We start from the raw sequence: 22,307 nt of genomic DNA, 5'->3' as shown, positions 1-22,307 counted from the left end.
GCAGGAGTAGTATGGGTGGAAAAGCGTACAGGAGGCCTGAGCTCCACTTGTGAGGAAAAGCATCACAGAGCGATTGCCGCTTTGGAAACTCCAATGTGCAATACTGCTGAAATTGCATGTTCTCTTTGGATGCAAACAGATCTAACCAGGGCTCTCTGCACTGATGATAGAGACCTTATACCATGTCTGGATGGAGACTCCACTTGTGATCTGCTAAGCATCGACGGCTGAGTTTGTTCACCCTGGCATTCAGAGAACCTGTCAGGTGTTGAACCACCAGGGTTATGCCCGGCTGTTCCAGCCATGTCCAGAGATGCAGGGCCTCTTAACAAAGGGTCCACGACCCCGCTCTGCCCTGTTTGTTGCAGTAACACATTGTGGTGGTGTTGTCTGTGAACACCTGCACTAACTTCCCTTTGACAGAGGGAGGAAATGCCTTCAATGCTAGTCAGATCACCCAGAGCTCTAACATGTTGATGTGGAGTCTGGATTCCGCCGGAGACCACAGTCCTCTGATCCCCAGTTCTCCCAGATGGCCACCCCATCCCAGAAGTGATGCATCTGTCACTACCGTAAGGTCTCGTTGGGGAAGGGAGAGGAGTCTGCTTCTGACCCAATCGCTGTTCAATATCCACCACTGCAGGTCTTTCACCGTTCCTGCCGAGATCGGAGAGATTTCCCTGATGCTGGGCCCACTGGAACTTCTGGTCCCATTGCAGAACCTGAATATGCCAAATGGCCTGATTGACCAGCAGGATGCAGAGGCCATGAGGCCCAGCAGCCTCAGAGGCAGTCTCACCGAAACCCAAGATAAAGGCCCATACATCGGTATCATAGCCTGGATATCTTGGACTTGCTGCTCAGGAGGATAAGCCCGAAACTGCACCACGTCCAGAACAGATACTATGAAAAAGAGCATCTGAGAGGGAGTCAGGTGTGACTTTGGCACATTTATAGTAAACCCAGTTAATGCAGAAGGTTCATCATAGTCTGGAGGTGGGAGACAACTGCCTGGAGCAAACCCACATTCAACAGCCAGTCATCGAGGTAGGGGAAGCCTGAAACCCCTGACCTGCGCAGATGAGCTGCATCCACCGCCAACACCTTGGTGAACACCCGAGGGGCACTGGTAAGACCAAATAGCAGCCCGGTGAATTGAAAGTGTTTGTGTCTTACCTTGAACAGCAGTTGGTTATGCCTGTGGGCCGTAGGGAAGGGAATATTAAAATATGCATCCTGTAATTCCAGTGCTACCAACCAGTCTTCTAGGTCTAGGGCAGACAGGACCTGAGCCAACATGAGCATCTTGAACTTCTCCTTTTTGAGGAAGAGATTTACGTCCTGTAGGACTAGAATAAGGTGAAGACCCTTGTTCTTTTGAGATCTCAGAAAGTAGCGGGAATAACAACCACTGCCCACTTCTGATATGAGGACACTTTCTATGGTTCCCTTGGCCAAGAGAGTCGTAACTTCTTTTCAAAGCAGAGACAAATGATCCTCCACCAGCCATTCGAATATTGGCGATATTGGGAAAGGAAAGGATTGGAAAGGCAGGGCATAGCCCTTCCGAATGATCTGCAGTACCAATGCCTCCAATATGATAGACTGCCAGTGAAGGAGATGATGGTGAATTCTCCCTCCTTTTGGCCAAGCATGGTCCAGCAGAACCAAACTAGGAGGGCTTTGAGGCTGCAGCTGCCGGGGGGCTGAGTGGCGGACAACTTCTGGCTTCCAGACCCTCTCGGTCTGAAGGCACCACACCCACGTCCTCGCATAACTTGTGGTTGTTGCGTCGCAGGGCAGCTGGCATAGGGTTGGTGCGGTGCCACGCCCCTTCCATAGCCACGAAAGGTACCAAACGGTGGAAGAGGGGTCTCCGAGAGGCCCAAGGACTCGCCCGTAGCCCAAGATTCCTAAAGCGCTCCAGGGGCGAGTCCGCCTTCTCGCCAAACAAGCGATTCCCATCGAACGGCATGTCCATCAGGTTTGCCTGGACATCCCCAAAAAAAGAGATGTTCTCAGCCAGGCGTGGCGCCATAAGGCCACCGTTGATGCAACCATTCTACCTAGTGAGTCAGTCGTATCCAAGCCACACTGAATGGTGACTTTCGTTGCGTTCCTCCCATCTTTAAATGCTTGGGAGAGTATGGCCTGGGCCTCCTCCAGGACCTGAGGCAGCACTTGTGCAACCATATCCCAAATGGGGTGTGAGAAATGGCCCAATAAGTAAGAGGTGTTCACTGACCTCAGTGCCAGGCTGGTGGAAGAAAACATATTTTTCCCAAAATCGTCTAGCCTCTTGGATTCCCTGTCCAGGGGAGTGGAAGGAAATGTGCCCTGGGAAGTTGAGGCTTGGACTACCAAGCTCTCAGGGGAGGGGTGTTGGCTGAGGATCGCCTGGTGCAGGGCGATGGCGGTAGGCAATCGTCCTATTTACAGGAGCCCCTGTGCTGGGCTTAGACCAAGTTCCCAGCAGGATGTCTGAAAGTGCTTCATTAAAGGGCAGCAGGGGTTCAGAAGTGGAAGCCCCAGACTGAAGCACTTCAGTCAAGATGTTCATCTTGACAGCCAATGAGGGCAGTTCAAGGTTGAGGACCTCCGCTGCCGTAGGCAACACCACTGCATAGGAAGCTCCCTCCTCCATAGCCACAGTGGGGAACAAGAGCAAGCCTGTATCTAAAGAGGTGCCCAGTACACTATGCTATCCTAGTTCCTCAGAACAGTACAAAGCTCTTTCTAACTGGTGTTCTAAAGGGTCCAGTGACCCCTCCCAATCTTCTCCCATGCCTGGCTGTGAAAAGTAAGGCTCAGGCAATAATCTGGCACCTGTGGGTGCCGTCGGCACCGTTCCAGCTCCAGATCGTCCAGAATCAGAATGGGGCTGGTGCCGCCTGAGGTGCCGGGAGCATCGGCGTCGGGTCCAGCATGACAGGAGGTCTTTGGTACGACCGGCCCAGACCTGGAATCGGATCTGTAAGACCCCATTAGAGCCAAAGCAGAAGTCGCCAGCGTGGAAGCTGATGGGCCTCCACCGACTTTGCGGGGCATGAAGGCATGCCAGAGAGGTCAGCTTGCTCAAATACACGGTGCATGGCCTCGTAAAATTCTCTGAATGGAGCAGAGTCGTACTGGACAACGGCTCCACAGAACCGTGCAGGGAATGACGATGTTCCCCGCTCATCTTGTTGGCCGACGGACAAAGAGGACTTTGACTTCTTCTTTTTGTGCCTCTTCCCCAAGTGTCTGAGGACCTCAAGTGTGACAAAGAAGACTTGGGGCTCCCGGAGCGGTCCCAGGACATCCTTCTCAAAAGAGACCAAGACCTCTGAGAAGACACATGTGCAAGTGCCGTCCACTGCAGCGCCTCAAGCAGCTTTAGGGACCGCTCCCTCAAAACCTTTGCACCATGGCCCGGCAGTCCAAGCGTGACTTGGAGTCGTAGTTGCTCTTGAAGCACCAGAGGCAGACAAGGTGAAGGTCCGTAACCAGCATGGCGCAATGACAGGTGTCACACGGTTTGAACCCTGCCTTCTTAGATGACATTCTTGACACATGAACAAGAAAAATCTTCGACAAAATGATGAAAAAAGGCCTGTCAAAAAGTGACAGAGTGTTAGCTCTCTCTGGATCTGTGCTAACTGGCATGGAAAGAAAAGAACTGATGCCCACACACCTGGGTAGCGCCTATATAAGTGACAGCGTGGTCACTTCCGGCACCAACGATGCCACTTGGAGCCGAATGGAGCCCCCTGACGGCGTGCACAGGGTTATTACTCAAGCGAAAGTTTTCGGGTTCAGTCTGACACCTGGGGAAATTCAAAGGTAAGGAATCTGCAACTAGAAGTCTCTAGCGGATTAAGGGGACAGGTGGAGTGGTGATCCAAAGTCTTCCCCCATCACAGCCCGCTCTCTCTGCCCTTTTTTTCTTCGTCACTCAGCCTGGCTAGTTCAATTAGCAGAACGTTGGGAGAAGGCATCTGTTAGTGGAGGGAAGAGTGGAAGGATAGAGATGGAAGAGTTGCTTATTTTTCTAAAGCCTGATGAAGAACCTGTCACAAGGTAACAGGTTACCTCAAATTGTAAAGACTGTGATGGGAAGACCTTTTGGTCAGGATGATGAAGACTGCTGGTAAGTAATAGGTTATTATATATAAGTCTGTGTTTATAAATAAGTCTTGCATTAACGTATTCAATACATTTCATAATTGCTAACACAGCAGTGCTAATAGGTAGACATTTGCAGAACATAAGCATAACATGGAAAGGTCACAGGTGCACATAAACTGAAGTAGGAACAAAATACAGACCTAGGCATATGAAAGACGGTGATAGTATGTATGTATGAACACTCCAATATGTAGGTAATAATAGATATCTATGAGCTACAGACAGCCTAACGTAATGGATTTGAGAGGCTTCTGGGGTTACAGGAATGGATTCCCGGCTAACGAAGAATACTTTTACAGTATTTACCTTGATAATGGTGGCGCTATCTGGGATATAACGAATCGCGTCAATGTAGAGGTCAAATGGATGATCCGGTGGGGTGGGGTCAGGCAGGACGGTTGCGTCGCTATGTGGCACCCAAGCATCATCCTCTAGATGTGGCAGTCCTACATTACTGTAGGTACAAAGGACATGTTTGTAAAGAAGGACAATGCGTTCCAAAACACAAAACATTAATGGTATATTACTTAAATACCAACTTACGTCTTCCTTCTCTTCCTAACATTCATCCACCAAGATTTCATTCAGCAACATTTACTATATGTGCAATATAAGCTACAGTATTGATCATTATAATTAAAATAAATATTATAATAATAGCAATTAAAAAAATGATTTGTACAGCACACAACATAAAATGAACTGATGTATACAAAGTGTACGGTTACCTTATGGCCACCCACTTATTATAAGCCCACAGTCTCTTTCTCAGTATCATCTTCTACGTGTTTTGCCATCTAGTAGTGTGACCAGGTGCTTTGTGTGCCAATCCGGAGTGCACATGTGTGTGTCACACACAGTACACGACTTACTCTGTGCATATGTGCTCCTCACTAGACTCTTACTTGAATAAAGAACTAATGGGTGTTTTTGCTGATGGCTGGCATCAGCATTGTTAAGAAAGGAGGAAAGCACTGTAGAGTATGTGTATGCCATAAAAGTTAAGTACCTTACTCTTGCATCCTGGCTCTTCCCCATTCACAGCATGCGAGTAGATTCCACATCAACTGAGAATGAGAAATAAAGTAGTAGACGGAAACTTGAGCCTCGGGAAGCAGGTTGCAGAGATCTTAAGTTCTGAGAGTGGTGTATTGGCAGAATGAAGAATGCCACTGACGCCATCCTATCTCTGGTAGATTGTGCTCAGACACTGAAAGGAGGGTGCCACTTGGAGCCGAATGGAGCCACCCGACGGCATGCACAGGGCTAGTAGAGTTAGCAATGGGTGAAAAACAATGCTATCCATTTGGCGATGGCGCCCTAAGCATTTGCTCATCCAGCATCATTTCCGCCAAAAATTAATAAAAGTCAGCGAGTAGAACAAATGTTGCTGGTAGGCAAGCTAAACATGGAAAGCATCTCTGACATCTAGATTGTGTGATGTCTCCTTAGTCATGGAAATATGATGTGGAAAAATAGTCAGAAGAACATCTTTCTGGTTCTGATGGCATTCTCGCAGTACCTTTGAAAAAAAAGGGGAGATGAGTTCTAAGGACCGCTCTGGTATTATGGAGCGGAACTAATGGTTCAGCCGCACAAAGATCATGCAACATACTCTTGGGTATTGCCAGTTTTATGGCCACCAAAAAAGAAAACTTCCAAGTAAGAAGTCTTAAGTCACACAAGTTCAACAGCTTAAAGATTAATATATCAACCTGACCTGGTCCAGGTTCAAGTCCCAGGAGCCACAGTACACCTCTCCAGAAGGGACAGAGGAATGAGACCAAGTCACATGTCTTTTGACAGTCTCACTGGCCACGGAGATCCACTATCCCTGTTGCCACAAAGGGTACACGGTAGGTCTTGCAGGTATCCACCATGAGCAGCCGTCTCAGTTACGTGACGCAAGATATAATACCATCCACTGAGCAAGTGAGCAGATTGATGTTCCTCATCAGAATCCGGTGGCAAAATATTAACCATTTGCTTGTGTATGGTACCCAGATGGATACCTTACTAGAAGCCGCCATCAATTCCAAGTATTCCGAGAAGGACCTACATGTACAAAGGTTAGCTTCTCAAAACCCATGCGCTCATGGTGAGCAGTTTCATGGCAAAGTGCAGCACTCTCCTTCTTTTCAAAGTCATGACGTCTTTTTGCTGTGGGTGGTGGATTTAGTCTTTTTAGGGCACATAGAGCAGTCCAAAAAACAGACATAGTAAGGCCAAGCTGGGACCACTATGATGCAAGAGCTTACTGGTGTATTTATGTATCTCTTCTGAATCACTCTGCTGGAATAGGAGGAAATAGATGTAATGAATCTGCCCACTCCAACCGCTGCCTCTCTGCTCGACCAGAAGGCGAAATAGTTGCAACAGGTGTTCATTTAAGTGGCAAAGGCATACATCCCAGGCTTCAAATAAAAAGTATGTCCTGTATAACTTTAACCTTGTGTCATGTCTGCAGATGCCTGCTCAACAACATGGATCCCCAAAATATGGGAAATGAACAGGAACATGCTGTAGTGTAAGGCCCATCTCCTCAGAACCACTGCCAGCCGGCGGAGCTGTGGGAACTGAGTGTCTCCTTGCCTCCTTAAGCAGAAGAGGGCTGAGGAATTCTCAATGTATATCATCACTACTCTGGACTCTGGATTTCACCATTGAAAGAAAGGCATTCAACTGCTATAATTTTATGTGACTAGACAAATCAATGTATGTCACAATGTACTGATGCAAGTTTTCTGCAATCCCCCGCTCCCACTCTCACTCATACTCTGAGGAATCAGTGAAGACCTCCATTCGCAGATAGGACAGGCGAAAAGAGGATCTCATGAAAAGGGTGGGAGCATGTGCCCACCATGGGAAGGTCAGAACCGAACCAAGTACAGCTGGACTGTTTATTTCAGCGGCCTGTCCCAGTTCACTATCAGATGTAGCTGCAAAGAAAGCATATGGAGCTTGCAGAGACATACCAACCACATGCAGGACTCATGTTACCCCAGAAGCCTCTCAAACCACCAGGCTGTCACATCCTCAGGGCTCATGATGGAGTCTGCTGTTTGATTCTGGGTAAAACGTGTTTAAAGGTTGGCAGTTGTGGAGTTCAATCTGCCCTATTGAGAGCATGTAGGCCTACCCGATGCTTTTTGGAAGATGTCTGGCATCCACCGAATTCTCACCAAGCCCTTAAGATCCACATGCCTATAAATGTGTAAATAAAATTGTAAATTCAAAAATGTACATTCATGCTTTTCACTTGAATACATACCAGAGGAGCAACAGCTTGAGCTAGGCTAGAGGTCCGATTTGCCCCTCTTGCTCTGATTCTTCTAGACAGTATCGAGGGGGCTTGGGGCAGTTTCCAGAACTCACAATTGTAAAGAGTCCTGAGGCTCAGAGGAGACTAGCAATCCTGACAATGTGCCTGAGTGCCAGCAGACACCATCCTCTTCTGCTTTTCCTTGCTATGAGGCTTATCCTTTAGTGAATGTCTGATGCTCTTTCTCTAAATGGCTACCTGCAAAGTGTGGGCTGAGTTTCAACCGCAGGTGCAACAAAGTCGGGAGATGGACACAGGTGATTAAGCTAGGACTGTGACATTGAAAATGTAAATGAAAGATGGGCTTGAGTCTCCATTTTAAGGCTTGAAACTCAACATTTGAGGGGGACTCCTTCGCGGTTCTCATAGGCAGAATTAGCCCTAAGTACTGTATTCAATGTTCAAGACCCTTTAATTACCTCTTGACTTTTCTTTCTAATGATAAAACAAAGTATCTGCTCTGGCGTTCAAGCAGCTTTACACTGCATGGCAGCGTAGCAGTTCGAGGTGGACCTTTACTGATGGTAGCGCTCAGAGCTAGGGGTGCACCAGGTGAGTGCTCCCAAGACTAGAAACAAAGTTTATGCAGAGCAGTTGCTGAAAATGATTGGTGACACAACATGGCTTAGTACCAGAGCACTGTGTTGTTAAGCTATGTGAGCTCAGGAAATAAGGGTATGGAAGAAAAACATCAGAGAGTTTCAAAAATATCGAAATATCAAATGGGTCTTGAGTGCAGAAACACAATCCATGTATTCGCTGCATGTGAGAGAAGCAGATTCAAACCCAAAACACTGGGGAGAAAAAATGGACTGGTGACGACATGCATTCTAGGTGGCAAGGTAGTCGTAAAGTTGAGAAGGGCCAGATTTAAGATTAGTCGATGTTATAATTCCCCAACTCCATGGTTCTAATTCTAGAGACCTCAAAGGGAGGAAGGGCTTAGTCAACCCTCCTTAGAGTTAAACCTGTGACCTTCAGATTGCACATTGTCAGACCCTATTTGGTGGTGTTGGGGGGTCAGAAGGCTGACAAGAGCTATTGGGCTCCAAACGTGGTGGTTATGGTTGTTTGCCACTGGTGTCTTGGGGCCCAGCCTACTATGACTGCAAACTGGGACATCGAAATTACGGACCTGGTTTACAGTTTGTCAGACGCCAGCTGCGACCATTTTAGATTGGAGCCTGACTTCAAGTGACTGGGCCAGGATCACGATTTTCAGTTGTATCCAAGCCAAAATTCAAACACAGGTCCCCAGGTTCCAAAGTCAGCCATCTACCCTTTAGACCGCATCTCTTCCTTAGCCTAGGGTCTAGAATCAATTATTTTTGCAATGTGCCTCATATAAATAAAACAGTTATAATTTAAAAGAACGGGAAAGTATGGAATGCTGCGGGATCTCTGTCAGGGTTTAACACAGCGCTACCCGTGGATCGCATTCGTCCACGCATTAACACACTGTCCTGTCAATCAAACACCGAAATACCTCAATAACGGTGTACCGTATCGCATGACGCGACCGTAGGACGTTAGCAGAGGGATGACAAAGAAACCATTACAGCATAAGAAGGGGAAGGATAAATTGGGTCGCAACAGCGGGTTTGACGTCAGACGGGCTGCCAGCCATCGCATCCGGCAGGGCACCTCGTGCGTCTCCTGCACAGATGCTGCGGGTTCTGCGCGGCCTCCGGGTCCGCGGATGAGTCACGGTGCGCTGTGAGCTCGCGAGCCCACAGGGGCTGGAGGCATCGCACCTCCGAAAGCTGTGCGTCATGCATCTCGGCGCGCCCCGGTTCGGCAGCGCGAGGCTATTGTGGGAATTCTTCATCCCTGCGCGGTAGCAGCAGATGCGTTAGCACAGCGGACATGTCAGGGGCATCAGAGGTAACGAACGGAGACGCTAGGTTAGCCAAGGTGTCTTCCTCGCATACACCGTCTCAGACTCCAGTGTCACTCTTGCTGTTGCCTATATCGGGAGTATTAGGCATTTTTACAGCGAGAACAGAATTGAGCAACTACTGAAAAACCCAAGAGCGCTAGCTCTCTACAGAGAAATGTCTATTTGAGTGTAAATATGCGCTATGATAGTTCTGTAAGAGTTCACGTGGCAAGAGTGTGTTTCCGGCCCTGGTCGTTAGACCAGCCAAGGGGGCATTGTTTGGCTGGGCGTGCAGTCCAAACGCCCCCATAAAACCTTCTGCGCATGTATACAGTGTACTGCGCCAGTGCAGGGCTGGGAACCGAAAGCAGATCTGACACAAACGCTCAAACCTCGAGTGGAGTGGAGAAGTGTGGCTCAATGGTTAGAGCGGCAGACCCTGATGCAGAAATCTGGCCCGGGACCAGGGTTCAACTCCCGCCTCTGCCAGTCTTGGGCTCAATTCCCACTCTGTAACTCTGGGCAATAGCTTGCTTAATCTCCACAACGGCGCTGGGATGCCTGGCTTCACCTGAGTGGGCACCTCACAGGGAAAAGTCAGGAGGGGTTCCACAGTGGTATAATAGCGCCTTGAGACCCTAACGGGTGAGTAGTGTGCTATACAAGTGCGAAGTTTGTTTCAAACCAGTCCCAGTCCCTTCATCCGCTGCTCCAGTACTGTGCCGATCCTTCCCTCTCTTTTTCAATCAGAGCTTAATTTGGGGCGGTGTTTTCCGGTGTGGAGCACCTCCACTTATTTTTGAGGACCGGCACTTATTTTTCTGCCTCATGCATTTACTGCGAGCAAAAGGCACTGATGGGAAATACGGAGGAAGAGAAAGACGGAAAAGCGCCACAAAGGGAGAAAGCTGCAAGAGTGTGCTAAAGCGGCAGGGAGTGGCTGGAAATGGATTAAAGGGGCCCGAGGTGGCTTTAGGATTAGACTGCTTCAGTATTCTATGATCGCACATTTAATTGCAGCAGCTGTGTGATTCAGAGAAGAGCTTTGGGCGCCGGCACATTTTTATATACAAATTAAGTACCGCTTACAATCCATCCTCCCTCTTAGATCCATCCCTGCTCCCTCTCACTTCTGAATCCCTCTTCCATGCCTGCTGCAGTTAACCTCAGTGAACTGGGGGAAAACTGTATTTGAGTTCTAACCCCTCATCCCACGCTTGGAGTAAACTATGACTGCTCACCACTGCAGCTTCTGAGACACAAGTCTACACAATGAACAGCCCTGGCATCTAAATGGAATGGCAGTCGTTAGCTTTGAAACATGCATAGTGCAGTGACCATTTACTGCTAGAACTGGCCCAGTGGGTCTGTTTCAGTAATGAGACTAGGATTCTTGCATCCACTCTCTGCTTTACCACTTCAATTAAATATGCTAGAAATAAACAATATGTTAAAAACGGAGGGGAAGCCCACAATAGTGACGTTTCCCTGGCAAAGGCAGCCTTTTGGTCTTCATGTCACACTCACTGCCATTCAAGATGTGGTTAATTGGACTAGCTGGAGATGTAGAGCCAGAAAAGACAATTTTTACCGCTCTTAGGCAATCATTTTCTGAACGTATTCATCTGCTCTTTTTTGGCAAGATTGGGAGTATTCACAATGTAAAAGCTGCTTGTTTGTGTGTGGTTAAAAAATGGACTGCATAGGGGGGAGGGAGGTGTTCAGTGTCATGGTGTATTCACCAAAATGCAGTATGGTGGTATATGTACAGCTTTAGAAGCAAGTAGCAGTGTGCTGCACCCTCGGGTCTACTACTTTAACAAATTGTTTGATCCTGGGCAAATTATCCTGAGCCTCTGTCCACTGAGCTGACAATACACCAGCACTCTGAAACATGCCTAATGGCAGAAATAAACAACATGGGCATACTTCCAGGACAAGTCTGAAACATGCTATTCATTAACACACTCAGGGCTGTTTATCTGCAACGGCTGGATTTGCATCTCAATAGCTGTCCATGCTCCGGGAGCTGCATTGTGCAGGACCCCACCTGTGCCACAGTTCCTCTCTCCTACCAACCAATAGGTACCCCTTTCACAGCTCATAAGGAGATTAAAGTTACGTTGGTTGTCCTTTGAGTATTAAAAGTGGTAGGGAACTAAATTGTGGGACACTGGGCATCTCACAGTGCATCTGTGTCGGCAATGGGGATGAAGCAACGATTGCAGGACGGACCTGCAAAATTCAGGAATGTTGGCCACTATAAATCGCACAGAACCTGCAGCATGCAACAGGGCCAACACACCTTTAATGAGACAGCCACAACACTCTCATCTCAATAAGACGGCTGCTGCTTTATTGTAACAGAACCAGCACTACTGAGCGAGGATCCACAGGTCAAGATTCAGCTACAGCACAGATAACAATAGTACACAGGGTTCTTTTACACAGAACAAGTACTGCAAAAGGCAGATGATGTGAACGTGTCCCTTATATGCAAGGACATTGCTGGCAGTGGGAGTCTTCTTCATAGACAGAACAAGAAGTATTCGGACATAATCTGTGCAACCTGCCATTAGAATAGGAGACAATAGTGCAAGCTTCCATAACACACACTGAGCAGACACAGGGCATACAGCCCAACCTTCTCTTGATCATATATCACAGCCAACGCATACAGTAGTAGAACAGGAGCATCAGTCGTGCAAGTTTCCCTTACATATACCGTAGAAGTACAGCATTGACAGAGCACCAAAGTTTCCCATACAAGCATACATTCCCCACTTTCTAATAGATAACAGACTGTCTAGTCGTGAAATGCCAGTGCCCTAGAGCAGTGGTTCTGAACTTGTTCTCCAAAGGCCCCCACTGGGGAGTCCACGAAGCCTACTCAAGTGGTCAGGTCCACAACTACTTAGAAAAATAATATTAACCGATTTATAAAGTGTATATAAAAAAAGAAGCAAAATGTAGGATTGACGTTTTTAAAACGTTCTATAAATGTAAAATAATTTGAATTTGGAGTCTAAAAATTAGGTTAGTATCCTCAGATTTATTCGTGTGAACAGTGGAAGTGCATCAAATAGAATACAGCATGGACCATGAGTGGCCTCAAGTTGAACTTAAAAAAGCTCCAAACTTCCAATGAAAATTAAAATTTAGATTTGTTTCATATTTGTTTGTGAATTGAATAAAATATTTAAGCATGTGCATGTTTGTTAGATGAATGCATATTTCTTTATGCTTAGTGTATTGTTTTGTGGTTCAAATCATTTGAAATGTTTAGGCCAGGGTTCTTGGCGTCCAGTAACGTCGCAGAGCAAGGGTCCCCGTATTTCAATAATGATTCAGTAGGGATCCCTAGGATCCAGTAATGATTGAGTGGGAGTCCACAGAAGTCAAATTATTAAGAACCACTGCCCTAGAGAGTATGTGATTAGCCCTTCTTTTTAGGACCTTGTGAGAAGGCAGTAAGATTTATGGTGAATATCCGCATGGAGGTGGCAGGTGAGTCACCTCTTCTTTAAAAGTAGAAGGAGAGGCTGCTTATGTTTTTATGGGCACTCACAGCTAGATGGTCCCTTCGCTGGCGAAGGAGCACTATAGCTGGGGATGTACCCCATCCTATCATTACATTTAGATTAGCTGTCTTAAATAGAGTGGTTGGAGGTTCCCTTGGTCCCTTCCCCATTTTCACCTTCTATGAGGTATCCTAACTTTACTTCTTCTATAAATGGTCTTTTTTTGAAAATGAAGAGATTCAGGCTGGGTAAAATGGGGAGACCTATTCAACACAAATGTTACAAAGCCCTTCGAGACTCTCAAGATGCAATTTGCACTCCTGGAAACAGGCAGATTCCATTACTATTGGAAATGGACACCAGGCACACCAACCGACGCAATTTAAGGCCAATGTTTATAAACTCCTAATACATAATACTGATCTTTACATGTCCTAGAGGTAGAGGGGACGGGAGGAGGACCTAGGAAGAGTACTTACCAAAGGAGAATAGGAGTACATTTACATTCGTAACTACAGTACGCCTAATGTTCTACTGGAGGAGCAGCTATGAGCAAAATAACCTTATATTGGCACTATACAGCAGCTTAATTACATGCACGGGACTGATGCTGATTAGATAGGTGTTGGCAAGGCTGCATGAACACAAGCACACTGATCAAAGGTTCACCTCTTTTGGGCAGACTTAGGTGGCTGATGCTATAGATTAGATGTTCACATCCAAGATTCCCTTATGCACCTGCCTTGTGCTGCCTTCTCATTTCGCAGAGCTTGCCAGGAAGAATATGCTAATGATATTAGCTTTACTTCATAGTGGAGCAAGATCGTCTTTCTAGGCTCTGTAGAGTGCTTTACACCATGTGTGGGAAGTCCCTGCTATTGAAAACATACACTCGTAGTTGAGCATAAGCTGGATACCTTTGTGACTGATTTGTTCCTGTTCCTAGGTTATCTAGCTACAAAACGTAAGAAGCACCAAATATCTTAGGGTGCTGAGTCATGCAGCCACACTTTTATTGTGTTGAGGGGAAGGCACTGATGAATTGTTATGAGTGTGTTACTGAGGGTCGGACTTCCTTTTGATCTTGAGAACTTTGCAGCATTGGGGGGAATTGGATGGGTTGGTACGGCGGTGGTTAATTCATTTTATAATCTATTTCGTAACTTGGGTTTTGGGTTTGTGCATAAGGATACCTATTGACAGGTTTTGTTTTCACTGTCCAGTGAGTTTTAGATGAGGATACGTGTTCTGCAAAAATTAAAAATACAATATGTGATCTGCAAGTACTTTTCCTACTAATAAAAGCATTGGAGTGGACTGAAGGCATACATTCTATGACCAGGCTAACTTTGGGAAGCTTTGGACATTTTTAGGTTGAGGCTTGCCAAGAGCTTACGGGGGCTTCCAGCCCACCCACTGCTTACCAATGGTTGACTTTATTGTTGCTCCCATTTGTTTGACTCTTATTCAATAGCTTTCTTTGTATCAGCTGGTTCAGCTTGTCTTTCTCCCTCCCCTGAAGTGTAGCTTATTTACGATCTCTCTGAATAGCTGGCTTCAATCCTTCCGCAGCTCACTTTTAGAAAACTAGTTTTGTTTTCTTTTAGACTTAGCACTGCACGAGAACACAAGTGTTTTCCAGTTCTCCCTCTTGTGCTTCTGCCCCACACAGATAGCCATACTCGTACCGCTATCTCCCATGACTGCTGCGAGCTCTGTCTCTTGTACTTACTATCCTTGCCAAACGTCTCCATGCTTCATGTTTATTTCTCCCTTGTGTGCTTCTCCCACATCTTCGTGTTGCTTCTCCCTCGGGGGTGGTGCTATCCGCCACCCCCCCATCCACTCCTCGTCGCTTCCCCCACAGCCCCCACCCCCCGTTTAAAAGTATATTTTATTGGGAAGGCCAGGCAGCAAATTACTGACTAACCCTCTGCCTTGAAAAGCGCTTTCGCACTACTTCAATGTCATATCTTTTTTATTTACCGACTTATCTCATTTCAGCTAATAAAATAAAATGGCACCCGCACAATTTCGTAGACACGCCTGTATGATGATGCATGCATACATAGAAAATGACAATGCTGACCACGTCTTGTGCTCCTTTTTAAATTTATCTTTTTAAAGACCTTACATAATTTAACAAAAAATAAAGATGGCATCCGCGTAGGTGCACATGCATGGTGATGCATGCACACATACAAAATGATATGGCTGACAACATTTCATGCTCTTTTTAAAATGTCTTTTTTAAATGTATTTATTTTTTTACTTTTGTCCATGCTGTACATCATCTTGCTGATGCTGTACAGCATTACCAAAGGACACTGGCAAGGCAAGACCTATTGGCTTTGTCAATGTTTTATATCACAGACCTTAAACACCTTTGGTCTACAGAATCAAAATCAAATGTCAAGAATCTTTACAAACGCACATGCACTAAATGACTGAAACCATGAGACTGGTAGAAGATATATCAACATTGCATATATAAAATAGAAGAGTTATGCAAAATGCAACTGGTAGACACCTACAAAAAGCCTTTATCAAGCGTGCGCGCCCTTAGCCTCAAAAAAGCTGTAAAAGTAGTGTGGAAATGCACAAAGTGGAAAGGGACTGAAGAGAGTCCTCAGACAACAGTCTATTATTGCTGGCAATCAACATGTGCCTACATTAAACTATATAAGGCAGTTGGGCAGCTGTGCAAGATGCATAGTACGCAATGAATCAGTGCTGTTTCTGTTCTTCTACTGCATCCAGAATACACACCTTTTGAAAAGACTTGTAACGGAGTATGGGTTCTGTGGCCAACCGGGTGTTGCTCAAAGACAGCTTTTCCTGATTGGGATGATTTCTTCTGAAATTCCCTAGACCAGTCACTTTACAATGCACCTGCATAAAACTTACCTGCAACCTGCCAGTAAGCCTATTTGCATCTTACCTGCTATCTACCATCCAGTTTCTGTGTTTCTCCGCACTACCACTAGTAAGCTGATTTGGAGATAGGAACACACAGAAAAATTTAATAGGCTGGTGACTTACTGACTGTGAAAAAGGCTAGAGAACATTAGCGACACACTGAGAAGAGGCAGCCCGAGCTGGACTGCGAATCTCTGAGGCCCAAACCTTACCACATTCAAAGTGTATCAAGCATTACAATGCTCAGAACATTGCCAGTCTTGTCGACATGACAATCCTTCCCTAGGGTATTGGCTGTCTGAGCCTCAAGGTTGGATGATCCGGTCACAAGCGTGGTTCAACAGCGGAGAAGTCATCAGGTTCAATTCACGGAGATGGTGCATATACAAGAAGGTCTCCTACCTCCTTGGCAATGCTGGTAGAAATGCAGTGCAGACAATGCCACATTAGGGTCTGGGCACAGGAACGTATGGGATGAGATGCACAGAGTCACCCCAGATCCCAACAGAGGGATTCCTCGAGGGGATAAGGGCAGAAATACAGACATATGTAATAAATCTGGAGGCAGCCATGCATGTTGCTGCACACAAACAAAAACTACACCATGCATCTGTCTTTCTAAAGATTGCCCTCCCCACGCCCACACACACATGCTTCAGCTACATCATGCAAGTCCTCCCTAAAAGTTGGGAAGGGGAACATACCATACACAACCCTCTGGGAACCAGACATATAGGCCCTCATTATGAGGCTGGCGGTCTTGAGACCGCCAGCCTCACGGTGGCGGTCAGGACAGCCGCTGCTGTGTGGTTTGACCACATTAAAACCAAAGGCTGTTAGACAACCAGCACCACGAGAACCATGATCTTGATGGGCTGGTGGTGGCAGAGACCACAATCAGCCAGGGCAGCACTGCATGCACCGCCGCCCTGCTGATTACGACCTCATTTTCCGCCAGCCTTTTCATGGCAATTTTAAACCGCCATGAAAAGACTGGCAGAGAACAGGTGCAGGGGGCAACAGGGGGACCAATGCATTTGCCGGTGCTGGCGTTCCTCATTGCGAAGGTGCTGGAACATCCTGTGGCGGCAGCATTGCTGCCGGCTCGATTACAAGCCGTTGACAATGCAACCGGCTGTTTCTCACTAGGCTGGTGGGCGGAAACCTCAGTTTCCGCCTGCCAGCCCAGTGGGAAACTCTTAATGGGTCCAGTGGGGAGGTAGCTAGTGTGGCAGCAACCTCCCTGTCGGAAGTTCAGAGGACAGTTCAAACCCTTCGCCGAACTCCTAATGAGACCCATAGAAACTTCTGGACATTTTGCTCACTTTTATATCTAAAGAGAAGTCACGAGGCAACTGCCAGTTTTGTAACATATTGTGTGCCCATTCATCTATTTACTTGATTTTGACTTCACTTATAGCATTTTTGTTATTTACTTTTGAACCTTCCCTGGTATCATGTATCTGTGTAATTAGTCAGTGAACACGTTTGCAATCTAGAACATATATTAATCAAAGGCCTGAAACTTGGTGAAAATGTTTCTCCTTTTAGATACTGTATTCAATGGCTACTCTTGTAACCTGTATCAAATAACTTGACTTTGTGTAAAATGTTCTGTCACTAAATGGGTCTAGTCGGCCCAATAAATAAAGTAAAATAAATAGATCGGCCTAGTAAAGAGCGCTGACCATTCCACTCTTTTGGACATATATAATAGTGCGTCAAATTGAATACTTAAATTAGTTTCTAAATGGCCTAGCAACCAAAAGTGTTATTTCTTTAATTTATTTCGGAAAACTGGAAGATATAACTACCACAAATTGTTTGCTTTCTTTTTTTATTCGTTTGTAGTCTTCTTTCTTCTTTGAAATTACAACTGGCGGGTGGCTCAGAAGGACCTTCAGTACGGCAATGAAACCTCAGCATCAGTGTGGGTATGCACTTCTTTTTACTTAGCCTTGGAACATATAGGACGTGGTTTGTATTGTATTACTTAATTCACTGGCCTTTGGTTAGTAAATAGTATGGTATGTAATTAATTTATATCCCAAATTAATTTACTACTCGGCACTGCTTGCATTGAACCACAAAGATGCGGGAAACTGTACTCATCTTATCATTCTGGCAAACTGGGTGCGTCGTTTCTGGCAGGAGGCCCATGTACTGAATGCATCTCCTGCTCACTAACAGAGTGTTAATGCTCTTGAGGTATTAGAGTTCACCAAAAGTGGGACTCCCGTTGACATGGATGGCTACCATTCCAAAAGCAGGACATGAAACCACTAATAGTACATGACATGCGATTATGGTAGATGGATACAGCTCCTTTTACCTTAACTCCGTTGGAAAGATAGTCTACTGGCTCTCCCAGGTAAATACACATATTATGTCATGATTGGGACCCCGCATTACCCACAAGGATGCAAAGGGTATATAAGGGCTCTTGGGCACATTATTGGTGGGGCACACGTTTAGGTCTTTCAATTAATCTGTGTAACCACTAATGAAGTAGGATGCTTCATGTTTTTAATGGAAGCCAATGCTGTTGCCTCCACTCTCCAGTGCTTAATTTGTAAAAGAAGAAATGCAGGGGCCCAAAGTTTTGTTCAGAAGCTCGTGGCAGGCGCTATTGAAAGTCGGGGATGTCGAATACCAATGCAGCAGTCTACATTTCACCTCATGCCACTTTAATATCCCACGATACACTTCCTGCTTCTTTATATCACTCTGGACAGGTCACTTTTTCTCCGCTTTTTCTCTTTGTCACTTTTGTCCTTCTTTCTCTTCCACTTTCTTTCCACAATCAAAGTCTGTTGTAGGAAAATAGGTACCAGTGGGCCCACTTGCAACAACCAGCTCAAATTAATCACTGTTCATCTGCTTGCAAGCTCCCTTCCTCTGATTTCTCCCTTCCTCTAAGATTCTCTGGAAGCCAAGTGCAACTGTATGACGTGAGTCATTTTCCAGACAAAGGGGAAGGAATGACATGTTATTGATCTGGGCATGGACCAGGTAAGCTAGACCAATTGTCATGCATCTCACTGCAGCACATTCTACTACCAAAAAAAGATTAATATTTTATCTTTATTTCTGCTGGAGTTTTTTAAATGACCAGTATGTGACACTGAAACGCAGAAAATTGGTGATGTTTGACTGTTTGCAAGGCTGCTTTCTGAGCAGGCAGAATGATGAATCTACAGACTGCGATACCAAAAAGCTCCTGTGAGCGGGTCAAATATAGAAATGAAAGAAAGCAACAAATAGGAGCAAGGCAACTGAGCCTAGCACAAAATCTAGTCAATCTTGAACAAAGACTGGCTCGCAGGGACAGTTAATACATTGCTGTATCGGGACAGACAGCCTGAACTGTTTGTAACGAGTTCGCAAAGAAGAATGTTCATACGATTTCCTAAAGGGAAGTTGTCCACGGGCACACCCTTTGAGGAGTAGTATCTAATCAAACCTTTGCAACCGCAGTTGGGGGTCACAAAGCATTAATTACATTCCACTGCCACTCTCAAATAGGAGGGGGACAGTCATGTCACACCCTCTCCTATATGTGATTCATAAAGCATGGCTGAACCCTTTTACGAGTCAGTGTATTGTGGTCTCAAACCCTTTGTTTTAACAAACTGTACGCTTTATGACTAAAAAACACCTTTTTTCACAAGCACTCAGTGCTTTAAAATTTCTGGAGTTTAAAAACAGGGGGCCTGATTTACAGTCTGGCAGATGGGGTCACTCGGTCACAAACGTAATGGATATCCCTTCAGCCGTATTACGATCCACTTATTTCCTATGGGAATCATAATACAGTGGATGGGATATCCATCACGTTTGTGACTGAGTAACACATCCGCTGAGTTCTAAATCAGGCCCAGAATCTGTACATCAATGTCTACCTGTCTGTCTGCAGATGAGTTCTCCTATTGGTGGCTTGCAACCTGTGAGCAAACTTAGGGCCTGATTATGAGTGGCGGTCCGACCGCGATGGCTGTGGCGATCCGACCACCACATTACATCCCTGGCGGTCCTACCGCAAGGGAACCGCCTTCTCTGCCAGGATCTCTGATCTCGACGGACTGACAGCAATCTTGGTTATGATCAGCCAGGGCAGGGCTGAAGTCAGCGCCGTCCTGCTGATTACCACCATGTTCTCCGACATCCTTTTCATGGCATTTCAACTGCCATGAAAAGGCTGGCGGAGAAAAAGTGCTGGGGCCCCCCTCCCTAACACTGTCGGAATGCAGACAGTGTGCATTTCGAAGGTGCTAGTCGGCCCCTGTGCTACAGCATTGTACTCGGCTCCATGTGGAGCCGAGTACAATGCTGCAGCACATTTTCCACTGGGCTTCCGCCAGTCAGCCCAGTGGAAAACCTGTAATATGACAGGTGGGGAGACCACCAGATCTGCAGTGGTTTCCTCACTATAGGTCTGGCGGTCTGGTTTTCAGACCGCCAAACTCGTAATGAGGTCCTTAATGTTATTAACAGACCTCTTTAGTTTGTTAACTCATAAAACAGCCACCATTTGTGTTCTGAGGTCTTCTTGAAATCGGTTGTTTGTTAAGTCCTGCATTCCCACACACTTACCATTTTGGCTTCTTGTGTCAGAAAAATTTAACATACGATAGATATGTTTATTGAAGTAATAACTGAACTCGTGAAAGAAAACAGTGTAAAGGATTGATTAGCACTTAGAGTTAAGTGGAAGAGAAAAGAAGACATCCGTAGCAGAATTGCACAGTATGACTCTAAAACCTGGTCTCACTTTTCAGCTTGCCAACATGATCGAATTGTGTGATCTCAGTCAAACCGTTTACTTCTCTGTACCTCATATTTCATGATCGACAAATTTGAAAGCATCTATTAAATAATTCAGTTCAGGATGTGTGCTATACACAACCCTCACTTGCATATGGCTTAATATCCAATAATGGTACTGCATATATAATAACATTTTCTAGTTAAAATGTTGCATAATAAAGTGAGTCACCAATCTTGGTTTAGTAAAGGCATCATTGTTATACGATGCCATGGGGAGTTCATAAATGTTTGGAAATTAATTTTGAACTCTTACTTCTACATGTGACTCTATGAAGTAATATGAACAAATATACTCGACTGAAATATAAATGTTAAAGATAGCTAATTTTTTAATTTTGAATGGACTTGTTGTGAGATTTATACTTCAAATATTCTCATGTCTCAGATTGTGCTTTGGCATTCAGGGCCAGGTCAGACTGCTACATCGGTTCTCCCTGGTGATCTGCTGGCTTGCCTGCCTCTACAAAAGACGTAGCCCTTATCACCCTGTCCAATGTGAATTATTGTGCCATCATTGACAGGGTGAACCCAAGAACTCTTCACAGATACCCAAAGGTAAAACTGCAGGCTACACACAAAGTAGCTCTTAGCTCCTTATTCAGCATTCAAGAACGTACTTTAATCCGCTCAAGGAGTTTAGAAAAAGCTTGGGAGCAGGTAAAGATGATAACTAAGGCCCTCATTACAAGATTGGCGGCAAATGGCGCCTATCGCCAAGGCGACAGCCGCCAACATACCATCGCCGTGGCTACCGACCGTCCATGCCATTATGACCGTAGACAGAATAACGCCAGAAGGCTGGTGGAATTCCGTCAACGGACATGGCAGCAGACCGTGGTAAGGTGGCCCTGCTGCCAGCAGCAGCGCCACGCCAGCAAAACACCACCTACAGTATCATGCTCCATGATACGGCCTGGCGGTGTTTTGCTGGCATCCCGTCTCCTGCTGGAGGACCTCCTGCATGCAGGTAAGTCGGGTTCTCCGACAGGAGGGGGGGGGTTGTGTGCGTGTGTGGGGGTGTGTGTGTGTGTGTGTGAATGCGTGCATGTGTGTGTAATGCGTGTGTGCATGAGTGGGTGTGTGTGTACGTGCATGTTGTGTCGTGAAATTGTGTGTGTGCCTGGATGTATGTTGGTGTGTGTTGCTGTGAGTGTGTATGAATGCATGGGTGAATGTGTGTATGGGTGTGTATGTATGTCCGTGTATGTGTTTAAATGTGCGAGGGGGTATGGAGAGGGAGAGGGGGAGGGGGTGAGAGGTGGGGGAAACCCCTATCAGTGCCAGGGAAGGAATTCCCTGGCATTGATAGTGCCTACCACCATGGTTTCAGTGGCAGTACAGAAACCACTGAAACCATGGCGGTGGGTGGGGTCATAATGCCATGGGTGGCCTAGTGATGGCCGCCAGGCTGAAGGCTCCACTATTCCACTGACCACCAGGGTTGTAATGAGGGCCTAAATGTTTTATTCTATAAGGCCAGACCATGTAAAGTCTTACCGGCAACAGCCAATGCGAACCAAATGTTCGGCAACAGATTCTTCAACCTTTGCTTTCCAGTGACATATATCGGTTCCACCAACCCCGAAAATTCTACTCATCAACCCAACACAGCCCCTTCCTTCGACTCTTAAAACCTAAAACGATAAACTTATCACAAATTCTAAAATATGAA

At 46.0% G+C, this 22,307-nt stretch overlaps 1 protein-coding gene across 1 annotated transcript in view; it reads right to left on the bottom strand.

The window, feature by feature from the left end:
- Positions 1-22,307, bottom strand: part of LOC138283655 (uncharacterized) — a 215,296-nt gene that overhangs the window by 92,258 nt on the left and 100,731 nt on the right. Inside the window, exon 7 of the mRNA XM_069221590.1 lies at positions 4,474-4,621. Within this exon, the coding sequence (XP_069077691.1) occupies positions 4,474-4,621 (148 nt within the window). The remainder of the gene's footprint in view (positions 1-4,473; positions 4,622-22,307) is intronic.

This window comes from Pleurodeles waltl, chromosome 3_1, assembly GCF_031143425.1.
Source record: "Pleurodeles waltl isolate 20211129_DDA chromosome 3_1, aPleWal1.hap1.20221129, whole genome shotgun sequence".
NCBI classification, from domain to species: Eukaryota; Metazoa; Chordata; class Amphibia; order Caudata; family Salamandridae; genus Pleurodeles; species Pleurodeles waltl.
This window is presented reverse-complemented; position numbering and strand designations above follow the sequence as displayed.